At 45.1% G+C, this 23,712-nt stretch overlaps 1 protein-coding gene and 1 long non-coding RNA gene across 3 annotated transcripts in view; one reads left to right on the top strand and one right to left on the bottom strand.

Annotated features, from left to right (window-relative positions):
* The window catches only part of LOC118968281 (uncharacterized), a 31,502-nt gene extending 17,503 nt beyond the window's left edge, over positions 1–13,999 (bottom strand). Inside the window, exons 1-2 of one of the 2 annotated variants that reach the window (XR_005055855.2) lie at positions 13,643–13,999; positions 1,143–1,281 (exon numbers count right to left, since the gene is read on the bottom strand). This is a non-coding gene — a long non-coding RNA (uncharacterized lncRNA). Of the gene's footprint in view, positions 1–1,142; positions 1,282–13,513 lie in introns of both variants that reach the window. The other variant, XR_005055853.2, reaches the window with a different exon arrangement.
* Positions 14,000–14,123: 124 nt separating this feature from the next.
* RAB2A (RAB2A, member RAS oncogene family) overlaps positions 14,124–23,712 on the top strand; it is a 145,683-nt gene continuing 136,094 nt past the window's right edge. Inside the window, exons 1-2 of the mRNA XM_073229573.1 lie at positions 14,124–14,221; positions 16,713–16,856. Of these exons, the coding sequence (XP_073085674.1) occupies positions 16,790–16,856 (67 nt within the window). The 5' untranslated portion in view covers positions 14,124–14,221; positions 16,713–16,789. The remainder of the gene's footprint in view (positions 14,222–16,712; positions 16,857–23,712) is intronic.

A 23,712-nucleotide genomic window follows, 5' to 3' on the forward strand; every position in this document is an offset into this window, starting at 1 on the left:
AGTCCAGCCCAGGTACCATTTGCCCAGGCCTCAGAGGGTCATCTCACTGCATTTGCATATGAGACCTCAGGTGAGGACCTCTGGCTGAGCCCCATCAACCTACAGCTGTGAGAAATCATGGTTTTCAAATTATTTTAAACAACTATCTGGATGGTTAACTGTAGTATTTAATTTCCACTCCAACTGAGATAACTCCAATGGATATAGTACAATTCAGTTCTGACAGTATCCATCCAGATTTGCCCAAAACACCACACGCTTAGGGCAAATTCCTCCGCAGGACAGCCTGAATTCCAGACACCAGGTGCAATCTTTTGGAGTCTCCAGGTCACACTCATTTCTGACTGCCTGACTGAAAATTCAGAGGTTCCCACAATCCCCTCAGGTTCAGTAATTCACTTGAATGACTCACAGAATTCAGGGAAGTGCCCAACTCTTGATTACACCATTTTATTATAATGGATCCACCCAGGACAAGGTCGGGAGAGACTCAAATGCAGAGCATCCATGCCCTTTCCTTGTGGAATAAGGGCACCTCACCCTCCTGGCACATCAATGTGTTCACCAACCAGTAAGCTACTGGTCTCAGGGTCCAAAGGTTTTACTGGGGCTTTATTACATAGGAATGATTAATTAAATAATTGGCCAGGTGTTTGAACTAGGTCTCTAGCTCCCATCCCTAGTGGCAGCTGAATGTCCTGACACTCTAATCTGGTGGTTTGTCTTTCTGACAACAACCCCACCCCATCCTGAAGCTCTTTAAAGAGACCACCAGTACTCGTTTCATTAGCATAATAAAGCCACTCCTATCACACAGGAAATTCCAGGGATTTGTGAAGCTCTGCCTCAAATGCAGTGGGACAAAAGCCAGATAAATTTGTGTTATACCACACACAGCAATAGATAACCAGAACTGAAATAAAGTAAATTAAGAACTGAAACATATCCACTGGAGTTTGCAATGTTAACATTAAACAGAATTATAGGCTAAAGGGGTGAAGCCAATAGAGAGGTAAGACCTATTTTTTTGTTACTTGAGGCCAAAACCATCCTCACACAACACAATGATGTAACGTATACATATAACCAAATCATACACATTCATCTGTGGATAAAGTTGCAATATATCCAGAATCTCTCACCTGCCCTTAGTGTATCTCCATATCAGTAGGTGTTTCCAAGGGGTGGAGAGAAGTAGTCCATCTCCATATCAACAGGTGATTACAAGGGCAAGGGAGGGCATCTCCGGATCAGAGAGATTGGGTGGGTTCCCTTCTGCAGCTGGGTCAAGAGAGGCAGGAGAGAAGTGGATGACTGCTTGTGAGCAATAAATGGGTTTCTCCCACTTTATTTCTCCCTTTGACTGATTTCGGTTTCAAAGGTATTTTGCCCTGGATTTTCCCCCGGAGTTACAGCATCTATATATAAACCATACTCTAGAAGACACATAATGGGAAAACAGGGATTACAGCAAAAAAAATTGCCAGAAGAGTTGAATAATATTTACATTTTATCTTGAAGGATCAGTTGGAATTTATCAGGCAGAGAAGTCAGGGAAATATAATAGATAATCTAGGAAGTGCAAAAATACTGAGCAGTTAGAGAAGATGAATATTCTGGGACCAACGAGAAGGTCAGTATGGCTAAAGCATTGTTTAGAAGCAAAGAAGTCAGATGGGAAGCTGAGAGTGGGGAAGGAGTGATCTGTAATAGAGGCTTGTAAATATAGCTTAAGACCTGATTCTGGTAGGTTTCAGGAACGTAAAGGGAATGTGGACTCTCATATATGTAATGTGTAGCAGTCACAGATTTTTTAATCATGATAAAATATACATAAAATAAAATTCACCATTTTAACCAGTTCTCAGATTTTAAACCTAGGAGTCACATACTCAAATCTTTTAAGCTATTAAATGAATCTCAAGTCAATAATGATATTAAAACATAAGTATTAATGTAGCACAATTTTTTTAAGTCAAAAACTACCAAAAGAAAAATTGAAATTAACAGCTCAGAGGTGTGTGGTAGATATAGGGATGTATGGCCAGGAGCCCTTCCTTCAAGGAAGAATGTGGTGCCCAGCTGTGGGGTGTGCAGTCATCAGGGGTTCTCTCAGCCCTTTGGACTCTTTGCAGCTGCAAAGGGTCACCCTGCTGGAGGAAATACACATTCTGGGTGTATTAGAGTTCTCCAGAGAAACACAACCAATAGTGTGTGTGTATATATATATACACACACATGCACACACACACTATATATACACATGCATACATATATGTGAGGAATTGGCTCACATGATTATGAAGGCTAAGAAATCCTGTCATCTGCCATCTGCCATCTGTGAGCTGGGAGGCCTGGGAAAGCCAGTGGTATAATTTCCAGTCCAAATGTGAAGGCACAAGAACCAGAGGAACCATGGTTAAGTTCCAGTCCAAGGGCAAAAGATCAATATCCCAGTTCACACAGTCAGGCAAAGAGCAATTATTTCTTCCTTTGCTTTTTTGTTCTGTTCAAGCCCTCAACTGATGGGATGGTGCCCACCCACACTGGAGACAGCAATCTGCTTCCCTCACTCTAACCAATTGAAATGCTAATCTCATCCAGAAACACCTCCACAGACACACTCAGAACTAAGGCTGGGCCAAATATCTGGGCACCCCATGTCCCAGTCAAGCTGACACAAAATTAAGCACTGTACTGGGACAGCCTGCCTCCTGTACCTGAGTGAGGCAGAGGTACAAGGCCCAGTCTTCCACCTGCAGGTCACCACACTGATGGACTTTTGTTCCAAAGTGCCTACAAGGGCAGCCGAGACCTGCATTGCCGCACAGCTTGTCTGTCTGCCCAGTATCGCTTCCTCCCTCTTCCTTTCATGAGTGTTGATCCCTATACAATATCTCATACCCTAAATTTGGTCTCTGTATCTGCCCCTGAAGACACATGTCTTCTCCATGACTGCCTGACCTGGGACTAGTGGAAGGACATGAATTTTGAATACAGAGGTAGGTTCAAAACAGAGCTCTGCTGCTATTAGCTATGTGATGTTGGACACATAGCCACACATTCTTCAGCCTCTGTTTTCTCTTCTGTAAAATGTGAATGACACCTGCCTAACTTGTAGGGTTATCATACAAATTAGAAAGAATATATGTGATGAACCCAGCAAATGAGAGGCACCCAATAAATGAAGCTAATGTTGCTTGCTTAAAGGCATCACTGGGTGTCTATCCAGGATGAGTACAGATTTCTCTGGAAGCCACTCCTCATTCAGAGGCATTGCCTGGCAAGAGGTTTCTGAGACAATCCCCTTGCAGAGTCTGAAGCCCATAAACAACACTGGTGCCCACAAGCAGTGTGATATTAAAGGGATGGAGTATCAGAAGCTGACAGTCACATGTTCAGTTCTCCAAATAGTCTTTAAAATCCCTCTCACTTGACCTGAGGTGAGAGGGAAGCACCCCAGTCCCGAAAGCCATGATGGGGAAGGGTGTGGAGGACACCTGTGACTCTCTCCAAAATAGCATGGAGATGGGTGACCAACTGAAAGGAAAGGAGCGACACATAGCAGCAATTCACCGGAGAGTTCCGCTTTATTAGGGAAAGGTGCTGGGTTATATAGGAAGGGGCATGAATTGATTGAGGTGTCACTTCTACGGGGCTGGTGGCTGTTGGCTAGGTGCTGGGATTGGGAGGGGGGCGAGAGGTGATTGGGCTTCAGGTAGCGCCGGCGGGAACTGAGGACCCCGAAGAGAAGCCGGAAGTTTCCATCTTACTGGTAGGGACCCTTCATTCCCCCTTTCTCCTCTATGGGTTTGTGGACGTTGCTTTCTCTCTGGCTGCTTCCTGCTGAACAGGGGCGGAGAAGGGAGTGAGGGCTTGAGGATTGGGAGGAAAGGGTTGATAGGACTCCCCGCAGTAAGGACGAGTAGATGTGGACTTCTTCAGGTTTGGAAATTAATGAAGGTTTCCTGTAACTATAGGTTGAGGACCTGTTGATTCCAACGGTGCTAAGAGGATATGGGTGTCAGGAGCCAGGCGTCTGCAGCCATTGTTTCCAGGAACAGTTTTTAGTGAAGAGAGGGGTCTATCTCAGCGTGTGGTGAGGAGGTCACATGAGGATGAGGGATCTTCTGTGGCTAGAAGCTGGTAGTTCCTGAGTAAAAGCTGGTTGAAAGCTTGATTAGAGATTTTTCCGACTTGGGATTTGATGAACTTTATTATACAGGGTAAGAAGAGACAGGTGAGAAGAATGACTATTATGGGGCCTGCAATGGGCCAGAGCCAGGTGAGGAAGGGGTTTGTTAGTATTGAAGAGAATGGGTTGGAATTGGAAGCAGAGTGGAGGCTGGAGGCAAGGTCGGTGAGTTTGGTAATGTTAGTTTTTATAATGCTGGAATAGCAGCACTCTTCTGAGAGGAAGACGCAGCTGCCGCTCTTCTCGGCTGTAAGCAGATCTAGGGCCTGCTGGTTTTGAAGGGTGACTTTAGCTAGCAAAGTGACCTGTCTTTGGAGAGAGGCTAGGGAATCGGCAGTGGATGTCAGGGCTCCCTCAAGTTTGGCGTTGAGATCTCTAACTGCCTATAGAGAGTGACCCAAGGCTTCTCCCGAAAACCCTGCCCCAATGGCTGAGGTGATCAAAGAGCTACTGACCATGACGGGATGGAAAGCAGCTCTTTTTGTGCGCAAGGGCAAGGGAGGTTGGAGCTCAAGGAATTCTGCCATGCTGTAAAGTGTAAACTGTGGGATTAGGGTGACGAGAATGCAGGGTGTATAGGAGTTGAGAGGCACTGAGTTGAAAAGACTGCCATTACACTAAAAGAAGTGTCCTGGTTGCGTAAAAGTCTCAGAGCCAGATGTAGGGGTGTAGATAGAGAGGCAGTGAAGTGCGCTGGAGGGGGGTGGAGTTGGGCTTACACAGTGGTGGATGGTGAGATTATCTGCATATTCTAGTTCCCATAGGGGTATGTCTGCCAGGGGGCGGAGAGGTTGTCCTTCTGCATGGAAGGAGTAGTTGGAAATATTAAGGGGCATGGCGGCCAGCAGTGGGTGCTGTAGTGATGCACACAAGAAACAATTGGCCGTGTTAAGGGTGTGGTTGAGAAAGATGGTGGTGTCCTGAATGAGCTGTAACCAAGAGTAGAAGAAATGGGAAGAGGGGCGGGGATAAGAAGATGAAGAGGCGCCGTCAAGAGTTTGGATAATTACTTTTTCAGAATGTCTGATATCTGATGCAACTTGAGACATCTGGGAATGAGAGGGAACATACTTTTGAGAGATATGAAGGGTACCGTGGGGGTCGAGGACCCCCCCTATAGTAAACTGAGGCTGTGACTCTGGCAGCTCATCGAGAGTCCCAGGGATCTGGGATTGATAAGGAGAATGAGCCGTTGGGATATTTCATGAAACGGTTGGAGGAGTAATACTGTGGGTACTGGAAGTTACTCATGTACTGAATTGCACAAGACTAGTAGGGACATTTCCTGTAGGTGTCTGGCTATCGCCTGCAATAGGCTTGTTTTTGGTCATAGAGGAAGCAGAGGTAGGGAGAATAAGGGTAGCTGCTAGTGAACACTTCGGTGGAGGGAGGAAAGTGGAGGTATAAAGGCTCAGAGCAGCTTTTCAGACGGCAGCCTGGTGTGGCAATGAGGGCACTAACTTTTGTTTGATGCTGTGTGTAAGTCTCTCTGACTTTGAATCGCCATACAAAGGAGGCTGGGGTGGCGGGGAAGATAATAAGAATGAGGAAAAAAGCAAGAGAGCAGTAAAGGAGGGAAAAGTCATGATTCGGGTATGAATGGAAAAGGGGGTGAATGGGATTTTGGAGGAAAGAGGACAGTAAGGTCAGGAGTCTGGAGGGAGGGAGAGTCTGTAAACTTTTGTAGGATAAGAGATCTTTTAGGTGATATGGGGACAGAATGGTAAGGGGCGCCCTGAATGTCAGTTTATGAGCTTCTTTCTGCAAGAGCTGTCTAGCGCCTAATGCTCGTAGGCAGGGGGCTCATCCCCGAACTGTGGGGTCTAATTGCTTGGAGAGATAAGCTACTGGGGCAAAGGATGGGCCATAATATTGGCCTAGGACTCTTAGGGCTTGACTGGATCTCTCATGAATGTATAATGAGAAGGGCTTCGACAAATCAGGAAGATGGAGAGCTGGGGCTTCTACAAGGGCTTGACGGAGCTTAATGAAGGAGTGTCGGGGTAAGGAGGATAATGGTTTTTTTAGAGGGGGCTCTTGCTGAGGTCGTATAGGGGTCTTGCCAACAGAGAGCAGGGAGAAGTTAGGGATTTACGCTCTAAAATATCTAGCCAGGCTTAGAAAGGAAAGGATTTCTGTCTTGGTTTTGGGAATGGGCAGGTCAGAGAGGAGCCATTTTCTGTCTAAGGTAATGGACTTTCTTTGTTGAGATAGAAGGAATCTGAGGTAAGTGACAGGAGGGGAAGAGATTTGAGCTTTGACGGGGGATACTCAGTAACTTCTGGACGCTAGAAGGTTAAGTAGGGAGGTAGTGTCAAGTTGAGACTGTTCTCACGAGAGACTGCAGAGTAGAAGATTGTCTATGTATTATAAGGTGGACTTGGAGTGATAATGATGAAACTGTTTGAGGTCCTGAGCCAGGACCTGTTTAAAAATATGGGGACTATCTCGGAAGCTTTGTGGCAAAACTGTCCAAGTGAGTTGTTTAGAATGTCTTGTGTATGGGTTCGTCTAGGTGAAGATGAAAAAATCATGGGAGCAGGGGTCTAGAGGGATAGAAAAATGGGTCTCTGAGATCTAGGACTGAGAAGTGGGATGCTGAGGCAGGGATCTGCGATAAAAGTCTGTGTGGATTTGGAACTAAGGGATGGATAGGGACAACAGCCATGTTGATGAGGCTAAGGTCTTGGACAAGGCAGAAAGATCTGTTGGTTTTTTTAACAGCTAATATGGGGGTATTAAATGGGGAGTGAGTGGGTCTGAGGTAATTTTTGTTTAAGAGATCTTGAATGATGGGTTGGAGGCCTATGAGGGCTGAAGTGGTTAGGGGGTATTGGGCCTGACAGATATACTGAGAGGGGTCACGTAATTTGATAGAGGCAGGGGGACATAGGGATATGGAGGGGCTTGTAATGTCCTAAACTTGGGGATTTACAGGGTGTATGAGGGCAGAACCGGAGCTTTCATTTGGTAGAGGGGGGTCGTTGGCTATGAGGGCTATCAGAAAGGGAGTACTGGGGGCTGTGGGAGTGGATATAGTTATGGAAACATGGAGGAGGGAAAGGATGTCCCATCTTAGTAAAGAGATGGGACACTGGGGCATAACCAGGAAGGAGTGGGAGAAAGGTATGGGATTGTCTTGGATTGTGCATAAAGGGGGGGGGGGGTTAATGGGAAAATCTGTTTACCTCTTACCCTGACTATAGGAGTAATGGCAGGCATGGTAGGGCTCCGGTATTCTTGCAAGACTGAGAAGGTGGCTCCTGTGTCTAGGAGGAAGGAGATGGGGTGACTGTCTACTATTAAAGTAACCCTGGGCTCCTGTTTGGTGATGGAAATGGTCGGGCGAGAAGCCCCCGGGCCCCATCAATCTTCTTCTGCCAGCCCCACTACGGCGGGCTTAGGATGGGGGTTGTTCATCCAGCCTCCCCTTCGGGTGGTTGGGCAATCAGACCCCCAGTGGCCCTTTTTGTGGCATCTGGGGCATGGGGTGGTAGGAGATCTGGGGGAGGGGCACGCCCTTGACCAATGTCCCTCTTTTCCACACTTGAAACAAGCTCCTGGAGGGGGCTTGTTTAAGAGGGGCGCTCAGGTTGTGGTTTTATCAGCTGGGCCAACATTTGGAAATTGGCCTGATCAGCCTTTTGTTTACGGCGTTCTTTCTCCTCTTCCCGCTTATGGAAGACTTTAAAGGCCACTGTTAGGATCTCAGTCTGTGGGGTAGCGGGGCCCTGTTCTAACTTTTTGAGTTTAGCTTTAATGTCGGGGTAGCTTTGAGCTAGGAAGTATGTCATAAGGACATGTCTTCTTTCAGGTGTTTCTGGGTTTAGGCTGGTATACTGTAATAGGGCTTGAGTGAGTCTAAGAACTCAGAGGGGATTTCGTCTCTCTTTTGAATTATGTCTTGGAGCTTTTGAAAATTGACTACTTTACAAGCTGCCTTTTTCAGACCTGCTATTAAGCAGGAGACAAAAATATCTCGAGAGCGGAGACTCATGGCGGTGTTATAATCTCAGTGTGGGTCTTGTTCGGGGACAGCAGTGGGGCCAGGGGGATAGGTGGGGTCAGCCCTGTGGGTTTCGGTAGCCTGCGTTTGGGCGAAGTCTCAAACTCGTCTACGCTCTTCAGGGAGGAGAGTATTGGCCAGGAGCATGAAAATGTCATGATGTGTGAGGCTGTAAGACTGGAGGGTCTATTGAAACTCCCTGATGTATGTCATGGGATCAGTGGAAAAGGAACTTAGGCGTTTCTCTAGTTGGTCTAAATCTCTTAAGGAGAAAGGGACGTGAACACGCACGATGCCTTCGAATCCTGCTACTTCCTGGAGGGGGGCAATAATTTTGGGAGGCTCTCGAGACTGAGTCTGAGGGGGACTGAAGGGTTCTGGCTCAGTCTGTGGGGGAGTAACGCAGTCTAGCCATGCCTAGTTGAGCAGGTCCTGAAGTGCAGAAGGGGGGCAAAGAAAATAAAGAAAGATAGAATCGGACCCACATGTCGCCAGCTAGCAGCTCAGCTGCTTACTTCTGCTGCTCTAGTTGGGCTTGAACTCATGACTCTGAATTAAGAGTCCCATGCTCTACTAACTGAGCTGCAGCAGGGCTGTAGTTAATTGCTTATGGAATGCGTAAACAGAATGTTCTTTGTTCTCCATTCCTGCCACATCTGCAAGTGGGGGAAGGGCATATTTAGAAGCAGGGGCGGTGTTTCTACACATCTTCAAGTCTCCCTATTTTCAGAGTGAGGAGTTTTGGCAAGATATGTTTTTGTGGACAGATAACTTCTAAGGACTGCACCGGTTGTTCTCTAGCTTGTGCTTTCCCATGCTGCGTTCAGACATGGGGGAAGGTGCTTTCCCATTCTCCCTACAAACATGTGAGAAGACAAAGGCGGTCCCTAACAGGGGAGAAACAGGTGATGAGGGCAAAGACGGAGGAGGCTCCTGGGACTTAGTTAAAGGGGGGCTTAAAGGCTCAGGCTTAATCTGCAGGGTATGAAGGTGGAGGAGGTGAGATGGGGGAGGAGATGGTTGGGGAGGAAGGGAGAAGAGCTGTTGTAGGAGAAGAAGGGGAAGGGAGTGAACGGGAGGCTTCTGCGGGGGCGGCGGCTTGCAGGCTAGGAGAACTTGGGAGGGGGCAGGGAGAGGAGGAGGCAGAAAGCTTCCATATAGGGAATCTCCTTCCATTTTTTCAGGTGCTGGCAGTAGTTAAAAAGATCGCGAGTGATGTTAGGATCAAGAGTTCCCCCTGCGGGCCATTGGTTGTTATTGTCTAGGGGGTATGTCGGCCAATCTTGGGAGCAATATTTATGGAGAAGTTTTGGTTTTATATCAGGCGTCAGGGAGAGGGTAGCCAGATGCTTAAGCAGGCATTCAAGAGGTGAACTTTCAGGGAGGGATGAGGAGGCTCCCATGGCTAAAGGACAGAGAAGGAGACAAACAGGGGAAGACGAACGGAGATCCTCGGACTGGAAGCAGACCACAAGGAGACAAAGGGCGTCCCCGATGATCCTTGGAGGTCTGCGGAAACTCGTATACGAGTCGGAATTTCTTAGGAAGTGTGGGTCGTCACCCAGACTTCCCTAAGAAGGCAGAGTGCCGGAGTCTCGAGGTACCTAGCGCTAGGCGTTTTCGGCGGACGGAGCAGAAGGAGGGGGGGGGGGAAAGGGAGCGTTCTCATCCACAAAGGAGTCACCTCGTTTATGGCTGTTGGAGGGGGGTGCCTGAGAGTCGGCTGCAGCCATGAAGGCCTGAGGTGGGGATTTATGACTGTTGGAGGAGGGGCCTGAGGGTCCGCCGCAGCCGTGAAGGCCTGAGGTGGGGAGAGTTCCCTCCTCATCCCTGAGCGTCAGGGCCTTGCTGGACGACCACGGTCAATGGCACTGCGATAGCTCGGGGAAGAGTGGCCCACTCCGGGGGGAAAACTTACCTAAAGGCCAGAGAGGAGTGGTGAGTGTGATGAGCCAGCGCCGGAAAAAGAGGACGAGGGCAAGCTGCTGCTGGTGTCGGGGGGAAGACGGGGCCCAGATGGGGTGTCCCGTCTCCCGGGTTTCGGCACCAATGAAAGGAAAGGAGCGACACATAGCAGGAATTCACCGGAGAGTTCCGCTTTATTAGGGAAAGGTGCTGGGTTATATAGGAAGGGGCATGAATTGATTGAGGTGTCACTTCTATGGGGCTGGTGGCTGTTGGCTAGGTGCTGGGATTGGGAGGGGGGCGAGAGGTGATTGGGCTTCAGGTGGCACCGGCGGGAACTGAGGACCCCGAAGAGAAGCCAGAAGTTTGCCTCTTACTGGTAGGGACCCTTCACCAACTACCAACAGCCAGGCCATTTTTGGACCAATTCCTTTTGCAAGCCCTGCATGGTGGCATTGATTGTTAGTGTCCCAGGTGGCATTGATTGTTAGTGTCCCAGTCACTTGGGTTTCTTCAAAACGTTTCAAGTGCATTTTAGATTCTGTTTCATGATGACTAGCAAAAAAACAAAAGATCCCTGTTTCCATAGGTCCTAGAGTCTGTTAATAGTGAGGGAGCAAGTATAAGAATACATGCGCATATGCAGTTATGAACAACACCAACTACTATGCAGGAAAGGGTCACTACTGGCTGTGGTAGACTTTGGTGGCCCCCAATGAATCATGCCTCCTGGTACTTTGTCCTTGTGGAATCCCCTTCCATGTGACCCTGGTTTGGCCACATAGCTAACTTTGACTATTGAGATATTACAAACATGGTGCAAGCCCAGGTTTGATAAGCACTCCACATTGGGACTAGGCTTCTTGGAATGCACTTTCTCAGCATCCAGTTGACATTCTGTGAAGCTCCACAGCCACATGACTCATGTGGAGGTCATCCACGGTCCTGGCCAAAAACCCCGACTGAACTCTCAGTAGGTGTCCAGCATGACATGCCAGTCACTGACCTTTCAGCTCTCTCTGCAACTCAGTCAAGACCACATGAAGCAGAAAAACCATATGATCAACCAAAAGAATCATAGAAAATAACATCGTTAGTACTCATATTGTTGGGAAGGAAAGGACTCAGCTCGGTGTCACAGGGAAGTCAGATACACTGAGACGAGAGACCAAAGCCAAGAAAGCAAAGTAAGTTTTAATACACACTGCATAGACTAGCAGAGAGGGCCTGCCTAAGATAAGACAGGCAGGTGTGGATGCTCATTCTGAGGCTTCTTTTATGCGGTTTTGGCAGGGCAGAGAGCTCCTTGATTGAAAGCGGTCAGCTCTCTAGACTTGTTGTGATTGGTGAAATGGGGACAGGGACTGTGCTGTGCTTGAGCCTCTGATGTTTCTTATCTAGGGGACCCTGGACATTTCCTGAGTCACTTTTGGACCCTGTGGCTCCATCTGATTAACTCTTTGCATCATTTCTGGCTTTCTGGTTCTATTTGATCAACTCCCTGAGTTCTTTGGGGGGGGCCTTTCTCCTTTTCATCCCGCTCATTTCTGTCTTTCTGCCTAAACAAAATTACTGAACTTCGGAGTGGTTTGTAACACAGTAATAAATAACAGAAACATAGGCTTGAGAACAAAAACAAAAGGTCCTATCTAGGCTGGAAAATAACGAGGCCTTTCCTGAAGAATTGATGATTTACACTAGCTCTAAAAGAAAGCAAGTGCTATCTTCCAGACAGAGAGAACAGTATGCACAAAGGTCTGTGTTTAAAGGGAAGAAAATGCATTGAAAACCAGGTCATTTTCTTATGCATCTTCACCTACATATGAAACATATGGTAAGGCAAATACAGGTGTGCATACTCATTTCATTTATTTTAAATAATAATAGTATACTTAAGGAGGCAATGAAAGCCCAAAATTGAAACTGATATGTCTATTCCTCCTTATTAATAGACTTGTTATTATGAGCCATCTGTGACATGAACACATTGTGCAGGGACCATCTGTAATATTACTAATCTAATGGTTTTGATGATGGCTCATGTTCTCATTAGAGGATATTAGCACCTCAAAAAACATTTGTTGTAAATAGCCTTCCAGATTCTATTGGGTGGCTATGCTGTAAACTAATGCACATAAGAGCAGGAAGAAAGGAAACATGCATTGAGTCCCTCCTGTGGGCCAGGATATTTCAGACTCTTTGCATACATTCATTCTCTCATTTATCCTCTCTGTAATCTCATGAGGTAGGTATTATTATTCCATTTTTACTCCTTAGAGAAAATAAGGCTCATTTACTTGCCCAAATCACACAGCTCCAAAGTGGCAGAGCCAGGATCCAAACCCCAGGCTCTCTGTGTTTCTAAGATCTGTAGTTTACCTCCCCTGTGCCCACTTTCTCCTTCTTTCCTGACTTTTGTTCAGACATCATATCCTCCTGGAGGATTTTCCAACCCCAGTGAGCAATTCTCCAGTTCTCAGTAGACATCAAGTGAGTGTCCTACAAATTTAACTCACTTCTGGCACTATCGACCTGGAGATAAGTGGCAGATCCCACAGAAGAAGGGCTCAGATCCACCAGACTGCCCCACCTTAGATGCAAATACCAGGGTCCACCTGTACTGTCAACTGACCACCTATAAACCAGAGTTGCCAGGACTCCCTCCTCAGTTCTCATAATTTGCTAGAATGGCTCACAAGCGTAGGGAAACTCTTAACTTACACTTACCCGTTTATTATAAAAGGATGCTACTCAGTAACAACCAGATGGGAGAGATGTTCTCTCTGGGCATCCACCCTCCCAGCACCTCCTCTTGTTCACCAACCTATCCAGTTTCTCATTGTTCAAGAATTTTTATAGAGCTTGTCTGCACCATCCCATCTCCTTCCTAGAGGTTGGTGGGTAGGCCTGAAAACTCCAGCCTTCTAATCATGTAGTCTTTCTGGTGATGAGCCTGACTGAAGCTATGTAGGGATCCCACCTTAAGTCACCTCATTAACATAAACTCAGCAGTAATCAAAAGAAGCCCACTATGAATAACAAAAGACATTCCTATCACTCAAGAATTTCCAAGGGTTTTAGGAGGTCTGTGCCAGGAATTAGGGATAAAGACCAGAGAAATTTCTCATTATACCAAAACTCCTCAGGAAACCAGTGAGATTCAAGGGTGGGCCTCTGTCTACAGCAGTTATATCTTAGCAGCAGGCACAATGGGCATTTGGGGCTGGCCCATTCTTTGCTCTGTTTTGCCACTGCCCCGCACATCTTAGGATGTTTGACATCTCTGACTTGCAATCATTCTGACAACCTAGAATGCCCAACACATGACTCCATGTCAACACTCTGCTGGAGAATGGCTGGGCCATAGGGAGTGCAGTGTCTCCTGCCCCAATAGTTCAGAAACTCACCCAGTGGCTGGTAAGCCAGCCGCAGAATGGAATTTTCCTGCCACAGGGAGTGGTCCAGGAATAGCAGGCAAGTTGGGCCAATGGGATGTAAGGGGAGGTTTGCTAGCAACTTCTCTGAAGAGAGCACACCTGGAAGAAGTGAAAGCTCCTTGATTTTTTGCTTCGCTTTCTTCTGGCTTCTTTGCCCTGGAAGTTTTCACACAGGGTGGTGAGAACCGGAACTCCTCAGCCATGTTGCTGCCAGCCTGAGGATGAAGCCAAACCCTGGAGGCAAGCAGAGCTGAAAGCTCTTAGAAAGGCAGCTGTGAGACAACTGACAGCTCCTCAGTTCTATGAGCCAATACATCACGTTTATTCCTTAAGCCAAATAAGTTAAATAGTAAGTCCCAAATGTTGCACTTTTTGTTGTTTTCCAATTGCAGAATTCGCAGCATTTCCCACTTAGCCTTTGTCCACTTACATATCAAATAGGTGTTCACAGCCGCAGCCTCGGGGCAAAGGGTGGAGAGATAACGGCTGTTCGCCCCTCCCCCGTTCCTGGTACACAATTGGTCTTGCACCTGCCAGTCACCAAGGACCCGCCAATGGATTCCTCCCGGAAGGGGCGGACAGAAAAGAGAGGGCCGGCTGAGGTGGCAGAGCGAGAGCTGAGGCTGGAGCAGGAGGAGACGGTTGGGTCCAGGCCTAGCCAGTGAATTGCAGCAAACTGTGAGCAATAAAAAATAATGGTTTCTCTGAACCTACCCTTTCCCTTGACTTTTTCCAATTTCACCGGTTTCATAGGGGATTCCTACTGGGCCGGGAACACCCTTCCACCCCGAGCTACACCAAGACAAATATCCTAGCTGATATAATAGCTTTTCTAGGCTTTTAGGTCCTACTGTCTTCACCTAGAGTAGAGAACATGCATATTTGGACCAGTGACAGCAAAGGACAGGACAAAGGTATAGATTTCCTTAACAAAAATTCCCTCTTTCTGGTCTCTACTTAGGTTTTTTGTTGTTTGTCATTCCGCATCTGCCTTCAGTGTTGCCCCCCTCCCCCCTTTCAGTAGAAGTCTTTCCTTTGTTTGTCCCTGGCGAATTCCTTTGCTTGCTCTCTTGGTCTCGACTCCTCCTACCACCTCAGAGGTCTCTCTCCATCATGTATTTTCCTTGTCTTGATTGGCTAGCCACTCCCTTTCTACGGCTCTTTGCCCAAAGCGCAGACCATACGCCTGGACCTCTTCCTCTTCTCATCTATGGCACTTCCCTCACCAGCTCTTAAAAGCCAAGCTTCTTAAAACTGACATCTTCATTTACTTCTGCACTTGCTCATGTTTGCCCTCCCCTTTCCCAATTACTCCTAAAATTACTGTAACCTGATTATGCCCCCAACTTCTCTAATGAAACTGCCCTGGCGTTCACTGATTATCTCCTAAGTGACAAACCCATAGGCATTTTCATCTTTATAATGTCTAATCTTTATGCTAAATGTATTAATCAGTTTCTCTTTCTAAATTATCTCCTCTTTTGGTGTCTGTATTACTATCCGTTGATGCATAGGTTCTTAATCTGGGGTCCACGGACCACATAGATACGGATGGGGGGAAAATTGTATCTTTATTTTTATTAACTGTAGCTGAAATTTAACATTTTCTTCAATCATGATTATTGTCAACACACCCTGGGGGTATTAGCAGTACCTACAGCTTTGTCACTAGTAGAAATACTGATGTTTTTATTATACATTATAATTGGTACAAATATTTTGTCATATTTGCTTTCATCCCAACTGCTGACTTATCGTCATTATGGGTCTTCCTAGATCATGTTATTTAATGTTTTAATAAAGAAGCTCACAAATTACTCTAATGCAAGTTGGTTTTTGGAATATTTTGATAATAATTCCAATATCATTTAATTTTTTGTAATCCTGTGTATTTTATTTTGTACCTTTAAAATCTTTACTCTGAGAAGGCATTCAGAAGATTTACCAGACTGTAAAGGGGTCTTTTGCTAAAAAAAAAAAAAAAGAAAAGAAAGGAAACAAAACACTGCATAATGTTTCCTGTCTAATCTTTAAAATTCTCTGATTACTACTACTCCATTCAACTTTCAAGCTCCTGTTATAGGGTTCACTGTCCCACTTTTTCTTTAGCCTCAAAACCACCTGTGCCTGACATCATTGCTATTGGGCTTTATAGCAAGGGTTCACCTAACAACTTGGAAATAAATCTGTACCCTGAAAGTTAAAGGTAAAATTCAGCATATAATGATGACAGGCATAGGGTGATAATAACAGTAAACACACTGAGAATTTCCCACAGCTTGGGCACTGCCCAGTAGTTCTATGACTTTGATATTATTTTTCCCATTTTACGGATTATGAAACTGAAGCACAGACAGAATCAATGGCTTGGCTATGTTCCATGATCAGTAATTAATGAGGCTGAGGGCTTAACATACTGTCAAACAAAGTTACAAAAATGACCTAAAGATCAGATTGGATCCCAGGGCAAGAGTTTGATGGTAATTTGATTAAATTTGTTAAAATATCTGAAGTGACTGTCTGTGAGGAGGGTTGGTCAGACTTAGAGGCTCAAAGAAGGATGATCTCAGAGATGCAAATTGGCATTCTCTATTGAAATACTGCTCAGGGGGGTTTTCATTCAATGTAATTGGTACTTGGCTCAGGCCACAGGGCCAGGGTTACAAATGCCTTTAGAGGCCAAACAGATACATCATGAAGTTTAGAGTGAGACAGCAGGGTGTGGTCAAACTGATAAAATGAGAGGGAATGAGCTGATGAAAGGCATTAGGAGGCACAGATTTTCTTCCCTGCAAAGATGATCCCGCAAGTGAGATGGATGCGTGATTTTCTTAGCTTAAAGTCATTAAATATTTCAATACACTGTATTCTTTGTCCAGGATAAGAGAAAGCTAGCTGCATGGATTTTACGTATTCCTGTCTCTAGGAGAGCAATTTCTCCTTGCAACTGATATTCTGCTTTAAAAATAAGATTCATAAATTAGGTTAATGTGAGTCCATTCCTGAAAAATGGTTTCACTCTTAATGTGCACAGAAATAAGGGTCTGTAACTCCAGGGGAAAATCCCAGGGCAAAATACTTTGAAACTGCAATCAGCCAAAGGGAGAAATAAAGTTTAAGAAACACATTTATTTCTTATAAGCAGTCATCCTGTGTCTCTCTCAACCAGGCTGCAGAAGAAAAGAACTCCACCCAACCTCTCCAGTCCAGATAAGCCCTCAGTCGCCCTTGTAATTACCTACTGGTATGGAGATGGACTACTTCTCTCCACCCCTTGGAAACGCCTGTTCATATGGAGATGTACTAAAGCCAGGTAAGAGATTCTAGAAATACTCCAATTTTACCCACAGGGTCTGATGTCTAATTTTCTGTATATACCATCCTATGACTTCTCTTGGGAGACTCAGTGTACCTCTTCCTTATGAATGTAAGGTGGTCATCACTTCCTCATGGAAGATGAATATGGTTTTCTTAGGTGTTGTATGCTGACGACTTCTACGTTTGTATGTGGAGGTCAGAACTCATTAGATGCAAATATCTATCTTCCGGTACTGCCATTTCCTAGCATGAGAAATTGATTATCTCATTAAGCCTCAGTCTCTTTCTCTATAAAATAAAGATTTTTTAAAAAGTTGTCAGATTTGTTGTGAAGATAAGATGATGTGGGCATGGTTTGTTATACATTTTCAACTGTATTAAACTGGTGGGAATTTTAACAGTGATTGTCAGAGACTTAATAGGTAAATAGGTAGAGGATACAAATATATAATCTACAATATAGAAACTGCAAATTTCTATCAGGCACTTGAAAAAGTATTTCTGCCCCTGGCTCGACCACTCCCCCAAGCTCCAGATTCAAATCTCCAGTTACTCATTTGCAATCTCTACTTGGCTATCTGTTGGCATCTCAATTCAACATAGCAAAAATAGAATCTTTTGATTCTCCTCTTTCCCACCTGAGCTTTTCCTACCCCAATTAAATGCATTTTCATCCTCATCAGGTAAAATATCTAGGATCCATGCTTAATTTTTCTCCTTCCTGGTCCTTTCATATACACTATACCATTGAACTGGGGCTGGCTAGACCCCAGACACTTGGCTGGTACCTGGACCAAGCCCAAGATTAGAAGGGGAGTGACCTGGGAGCCAGGTTGAGCACATACTCTCCCTCCTTTCTGGAAGTTCACATCTCAAAACTACAGCAGCTGAGCAGATGCGAGAAAGAAGAGAGCAAGCGTCTGGGTATTGGGGGATTGGGGGAGCATTGTATATTTTCCTTGATCCTTGTGCCTGCCACAACAAAGAATTGAAGGGCAGAGACACAGTAGTGAAGCAGAGTAAAAGTTTAATTTAAAGTAACTTAAAAAGAGAAGTGCAGCAGGTATCCTCAGCAAGGAGAAGTGCCCTGAAAGGTTTGGAGAGAGAAAGTTTAAGATTAAAAGGTTACGCACTTAGTGCGGGCATCCTCAGAGAGAGGAGCGCGTAAAAGGTTGAGTGTTCCCCCTTATAAGGATTCTTTAGGAATGTGACAAAGGGCTGGGGGTGTAGACTTGTCAAGTGGTCTTTGAATACTTAGAATTAACTTAACACAAGGAACTTCCTGCTCTGATTTCTCCCTGGATACAGGCGTCTTGGTCTGGCACATATCAAACAGCTTGCCTACCCAGCTCCCAAGGTGGGCTGAACTATTGTCTGTTTGCTAAAGAGTAAGTTAAGAATCTTACATTTTTAATTCTTGGGTATTAAAATACAATCTTTAAGCAGAGAACCAAGATGGCATGAGTAGAGCAGCAGAAATCTCCCCCCAAAATCATATATATTTTTGAAAATACAACAAATATAACTCTTCCTAAAAGAGAGACCAGAAGACAGAGGACAACAGCCAGACTACATCCACACCTGCGAGAACCCAGCGCCTCACAAAGGGGGTAAGATACAAGCCGTGGCCCAGCGGGACCCGAATGGCCCTCACCCCAGCTCCTGGCGGGAGGGGAGGAGTCGGAGTGGGGAGGGAGAGGGAGCCCAGGACTGCTGAACACCCAGCCCTAGCCATCCACACCAGAGTGCAGACACAGTGCGTGTGTGGGGTGCTGGATACTAGGGAAACAGGACAGTAAGACCTGTGAGCAGGTCCCCGCGGCTGGCACACCCAGGACAAAGAAAAGCAAGTGCTTTTTGAAAGTCTTAAAGGGACAGGGACCACACAACTGGACGGAAGTGCCTCGGGACACTTAGCCCAGGAGCTGGGAATCCCGGGGATCTCTGGAAACCTGAACCCCCGCAGCACAGCTCAGAGGCCCCTCACTGCGATAAACAGCCTCCTGCCTGTTCCCCCTCCAATGTCACTCTGCCATATTGGAGAAGCAGCCTGAGGCAGGACATGCCCACAGCAACTGCAGAGCTAAATAAACTCCATAGCAGCCGGCCAAGTATCAGAAGCCCCGTCTGCATGCAGCTGCCCAGCACAAGCTGCTAGAGGCCGCTGTTCTCCCAGGAGAGGGAGGTCACAAACTGGCAAGAAGGGACTTTCTCTTACCCAACACATGCGCCAGCTCCCCACAAATATGTCTATCACCATGAAAAGGCAGAAGAAGTTGATACAGACCAAGATCACAGAGGCAAACCCTGAGAAGGAGATAGACCTAACCAGTCTTCCTGAAAAAGAATTAAAAATAAAGCTCATAACCATGCTCATGGAGCTGCAGAGAAATTTGCAAGAGCTAAGGGATGATGTCCGTAAGGAGATTACAGAAATGAAACAATCTCTGGAAGGATTTATAAACAGAATGGATAAGATGCAAGAGGCCATTGATGGAATAGAAACCAGAGAACAGGAACGCATAGAAGCTGACACAGAGAGATAAAAGGATCTCAAGGAATGAAACAATATTAAGAGAACTGTGTGACCAATCCAAAAGGAACAATATCCACATTATAGGGGTACCAGAAGAAGAAGAAGAGAGAGAAAGGGATAGAAAGTGTATTTGAAGAAATAATTGCTGAAAACTTCTCCAAACTGGAGGAGAAAATAATTGATCAGACCATGGAAGTGTACAGAACTCCCAACAGAAAGGACCCAGGGAGGACAACACCAAGACACATAATAATTAGAATGGTAAAGATCAAGGACAAGGACAGAGTTTTAAAGGCAGCTAGAGAGAAGAAAAAGGTTACCTACAAAGGAAAACCCATCAGGCTATCATCAGACTTCTCAACAGAAACCTTACAGGCCAGAAGAGAATGGCATGATATATTTAATGCAATGAAACAGAAGGGCCTTGAAGCAAGAATACTGTATCCAGCACGACTATCATTTAAATATGAAGGAGGGATTAAACAATTCCCAGACAAGCAAAAGTTGAGGAAATTTGCCTCCCACAAACCACCTCTACAGGGTATTTTAGAGGGACTGTTCTACATGGGAGCACTCCTAAGACTAAACAGATGTCACCAGAGAAAATAAAATCACAGCAAAGAAAGCAGACCAACCAAATACTAACTAAAGGCAAAAAATAAAATCAACTACCCACAAAAAGCAGTTAAAGGAAGCACAAAAGAGCAGAGAATAAAACAACCGACATATAAAGAACGGAGGAGGAGGAATAAGAAGGGAGAAAAATAAAGAATGACCAGTGTTTAAAATAGCTCATAAGCAAGTTAAGTTAGATAGTAAGATACTGAAGAAGCTAACCTTGAACCTTTGGCAACCACGAATCTAAAGCCTGCGATGGCAATAAGTACATATCTTTCAGTAATCACCCTAAATGTAAATGGACTGAATGCACCAGTCAAAAGACACAGAATAACAGAATGGATAAAAAAGCAAGACCCATCTCTATGCTGCTTACAAGAGACTCACCTCAAACCCAAAGACTATAAGAACAAAGAAAGACTGAAGGAACAAAACAGCAGCAGAATCATAGAACCTAAGAATGGACTAGCAGTTACCAAACGGAAAGGGACTGGGGAGAATGGGAGGGAAGGGAGAGATAAGGGTGTGGGAAAAAAAGGGGGCATTAAGATTAGCATGTATAATGTGGGGGGACATGGGGAGGGCTGTGCAACACAGAGAAGACAAGTAGTGATTCTACAGCATCTTACTATGCTGATGGACAGTACTGTAATGGGGTTTGTGGGGGGGATTTGGTGAAGGGGGGACCCTAGTAAACATAATATTCTTCATGTAATTGCAGATTAATGACAACAAAATTAATTTAAAAAAATACAATCTTTAAGATGGAATCTTTCCTGCCTTTTACTGTGTTGTTTATGGCTGGGTCTGCATGCTAAATTAGTTGCCAAGGTTACAAACTACTTAATTAGGGCTGGAAGGAGAAAAAACAGCATATAGGTAAAGGTAAAGAAAGTAAGCTGGGCCTCCATGATTAACACAACAAAGACATGGGCTATGCTGAGGTACCTTCCTTTATCTGGGAAATATTCAAACACTCCAGGCCAAGTTGCTCTTGGCTTTTTTAGCTTTAATTGATTAATTTTGGGTCTTTTTCTCTTTCCACCCTGCTCATACCTATTTTCCTGACTAACTTGGGGACTCTGATGTGTCTACCCCCACCTGTGTGATCTGGAGTGACCAAAGTGAAGTGGCTGCCCCTCCTTTGGCTTCCATGGTGTTACTCCAGGGGGAAAATCTCAGGGCAAAATACCTCTAAAACCAGTATCAGTCAAAGGGAGAAATAAAGTTAAGAAACCTGTTTATTTCTTACAAGCAGTTGTCTAGTTTCTCTCTTGACCAGGCTGCAGCAGAAGAACGGCTACAACCGAACTCTCTGGTCCAGATAAACGCTAGCACAGCCTTGTTATCACCTACTGATATGTAGATGGCTACTCTCCATCTCTTGGAGACACCTATTGATATGCAGATGTACTAAAGCCAGGGGAGAGATTCTGGAAATATTACAATTTTACCCACACAGGGGCTGGGTGCAGTTTTCCTCCTACCCACTAGGACCTCTTCTGCTCTCAGCCAGTCTCCTGTGGCCTCCAGGCAAGATCTCCTTATACTTACCTTCTTAGAATTTCTGGTCCTCCACTGGTTACCAAACTTTAAGGAGCCTCTCCTATAATGTCAAAAAGAAAGTGAAACGGCTCTGTGATTCAGTATTTGTGATGTGCGCAGTGATCTAGATTACAAGGAATAGGGCAAGGCCCCTCTCTGAATCCAAGACAGGTACAGAGCCTATTTATTACTTCTTGTAAGTCCTGGAAAAGGAAATCCCAGGGCAAAATACCTCTAAAAACCAAAATCAGTCAAAGGGAGAAAATAAAGTTTAAAACCCGTTTATTGCTTACAAAACTGCAGTCTGGCCCATCTCTCTCTCCTGCTCAAGCAGCCACAACACCGGCCCTCCCTCTCACCTCTCAGGTACAGATAAGCCGTCTGTTGCCCAGGTAATTACCCATTGATATGGAGATGATCTTCTCCACCCCTGAGGAAAGATGCAAATGCACTAAAGTCTACTTCTTTACACCTCTGAATGCCTGTTAATATGCAGATGTACCAAAGCCAGCCTTGAAATTCTGGAAATGTTTCAATTTTACCCACCCTTCTTTTCAAAATTTATTTCTTCCTTGTAACAAACCACTGCTTTTGGTGTGCTCTGTAAAGACTTTTGTTACAGATTAATTCTCTATGATAGGATAATTTTTATTAGTTTTATTGCTCATGTTTACTGTTCTTATTGCTTTATTCTGTTAATTTTTTATGAATGCTTTGTTCTTAATTAATAAAAATCAGTAGGTTTTTAATAAATAAGTTAGGAGTCTGTAATTTCTTACTGGTTTTGTTCTTGGGCATCCAATCTGGGGAGATCTCCCTGTGCACTAGGTGAGACCTCAACCCAGGAGAGGGATCTTGACTCTAACTGAGGGAGAGTTCATGAACAGGTATGGGTAAAACTGCAGTATTTCCAGAATCTCTCGCCTGGCCTTAGTGCATCTCCATATCAATAGGTGTTTCCAAGGGGTGGAGAGAAGTAGTCCATCTCCATATCAGTAGGAATTACAAGGGCGGCTGAGGGCTTATCTGGACTGGAGAGGTTGGGTGGAGCTTTCTTCTTATGCAGCCGGGTCAAGAGAGACACAAACAGGACAACTGCTTGTAAGAGGTAAACGGGTTTCTCCCACTTTATTTCTCCTTTTGACTGATTTCATTTCCAAAGGTATTTTGCACCGGGATTTTCCCTCCCATAGTTACAGCAGGTTAATCAGGTACAAGCAAAATCAGTTTAATAAGGCAAAAGTACACACTCAAGGAGAGAGTGTGGGCTTGCCTGACAGGTGAGCAGCCTGGTGGGGTTCAGGTTGGGTGGTCTTATAGCTGGAGTTTAAGCAGGAGGTGGAATATTCATCAGGATAGTCAGGGTTTTCTTGGAATTATGAGGGGATTTCCCTCTAGGAAATAGAGTGACACCCTCTTTCTGTCTTCAGATTGTCTTCCTTAGAACTGTTATTGTGCCAAAGGGTGTGATTTTTAGCATACTAATGAGCATATAAGTATTTGGAGGAGAAAACAGTGTTAACTTTGCCTCCATGTTGGAACCAGTCAGTTTTGGCAGGTTTTTATCTACCCTCCCTCCCTACATTCTGAAAGAACACCCTACACAGAATGTTTAGAATATAAACCAGCATCTAACCAAATGTAAATACCAGACAAAGTCCCCACCCACTCCCTGCTCACATCTGGCTATCTATTATACAGTTTTAATTGAAACATTGCCTTTAACATGGTATGTTAAAGCTACATCAGCTTTTCAAATAAATTTTCCATTTTTTATGGTTGAATTTGCCCTCCAAGTCTTTGAAGATATATACTCTGAGTTGAAAAGCTTTTTAAGAGGTACACCGTTCACTAGCCCATATATGTCCAGTGCTGGGTATAATAGGTAAAAATCGAAGATGGCCCCCAAGCTCTCTCCACTCCCTTTTGTACACAAACCTTCCCTAAGTTGTTAAGTGAAATACTAACTTACATGCTGCTGTGAAGGGGTTTATAGATTGTGGGTAAAATTGTAACATTTCCAGAATATCTCGCCTGGCTTCAGCATATCTGCATATCAATAGGTGTTCAGTGGTGGAAAGAAGTATGGCTTTAGTGCATTTGGATCATTCCTGAGGGGTGGAGAGAAGTTCATCTCCATATCAGTGGCTAA

Source organism: Manis javanica, chromosome 2, assembly GCF_040802235.1.
Source record: "Manis javanica isolate MJ-LG chromosome 2, MJ_LKY, whole genome shotgun sequence".
Classification (NCBI taxonomy): domain Eukaryota; kingdom Metazoa; phylum Chordata; class Mammalia; order Pholidota; family Manidae; genus Manis; species Manis javanica.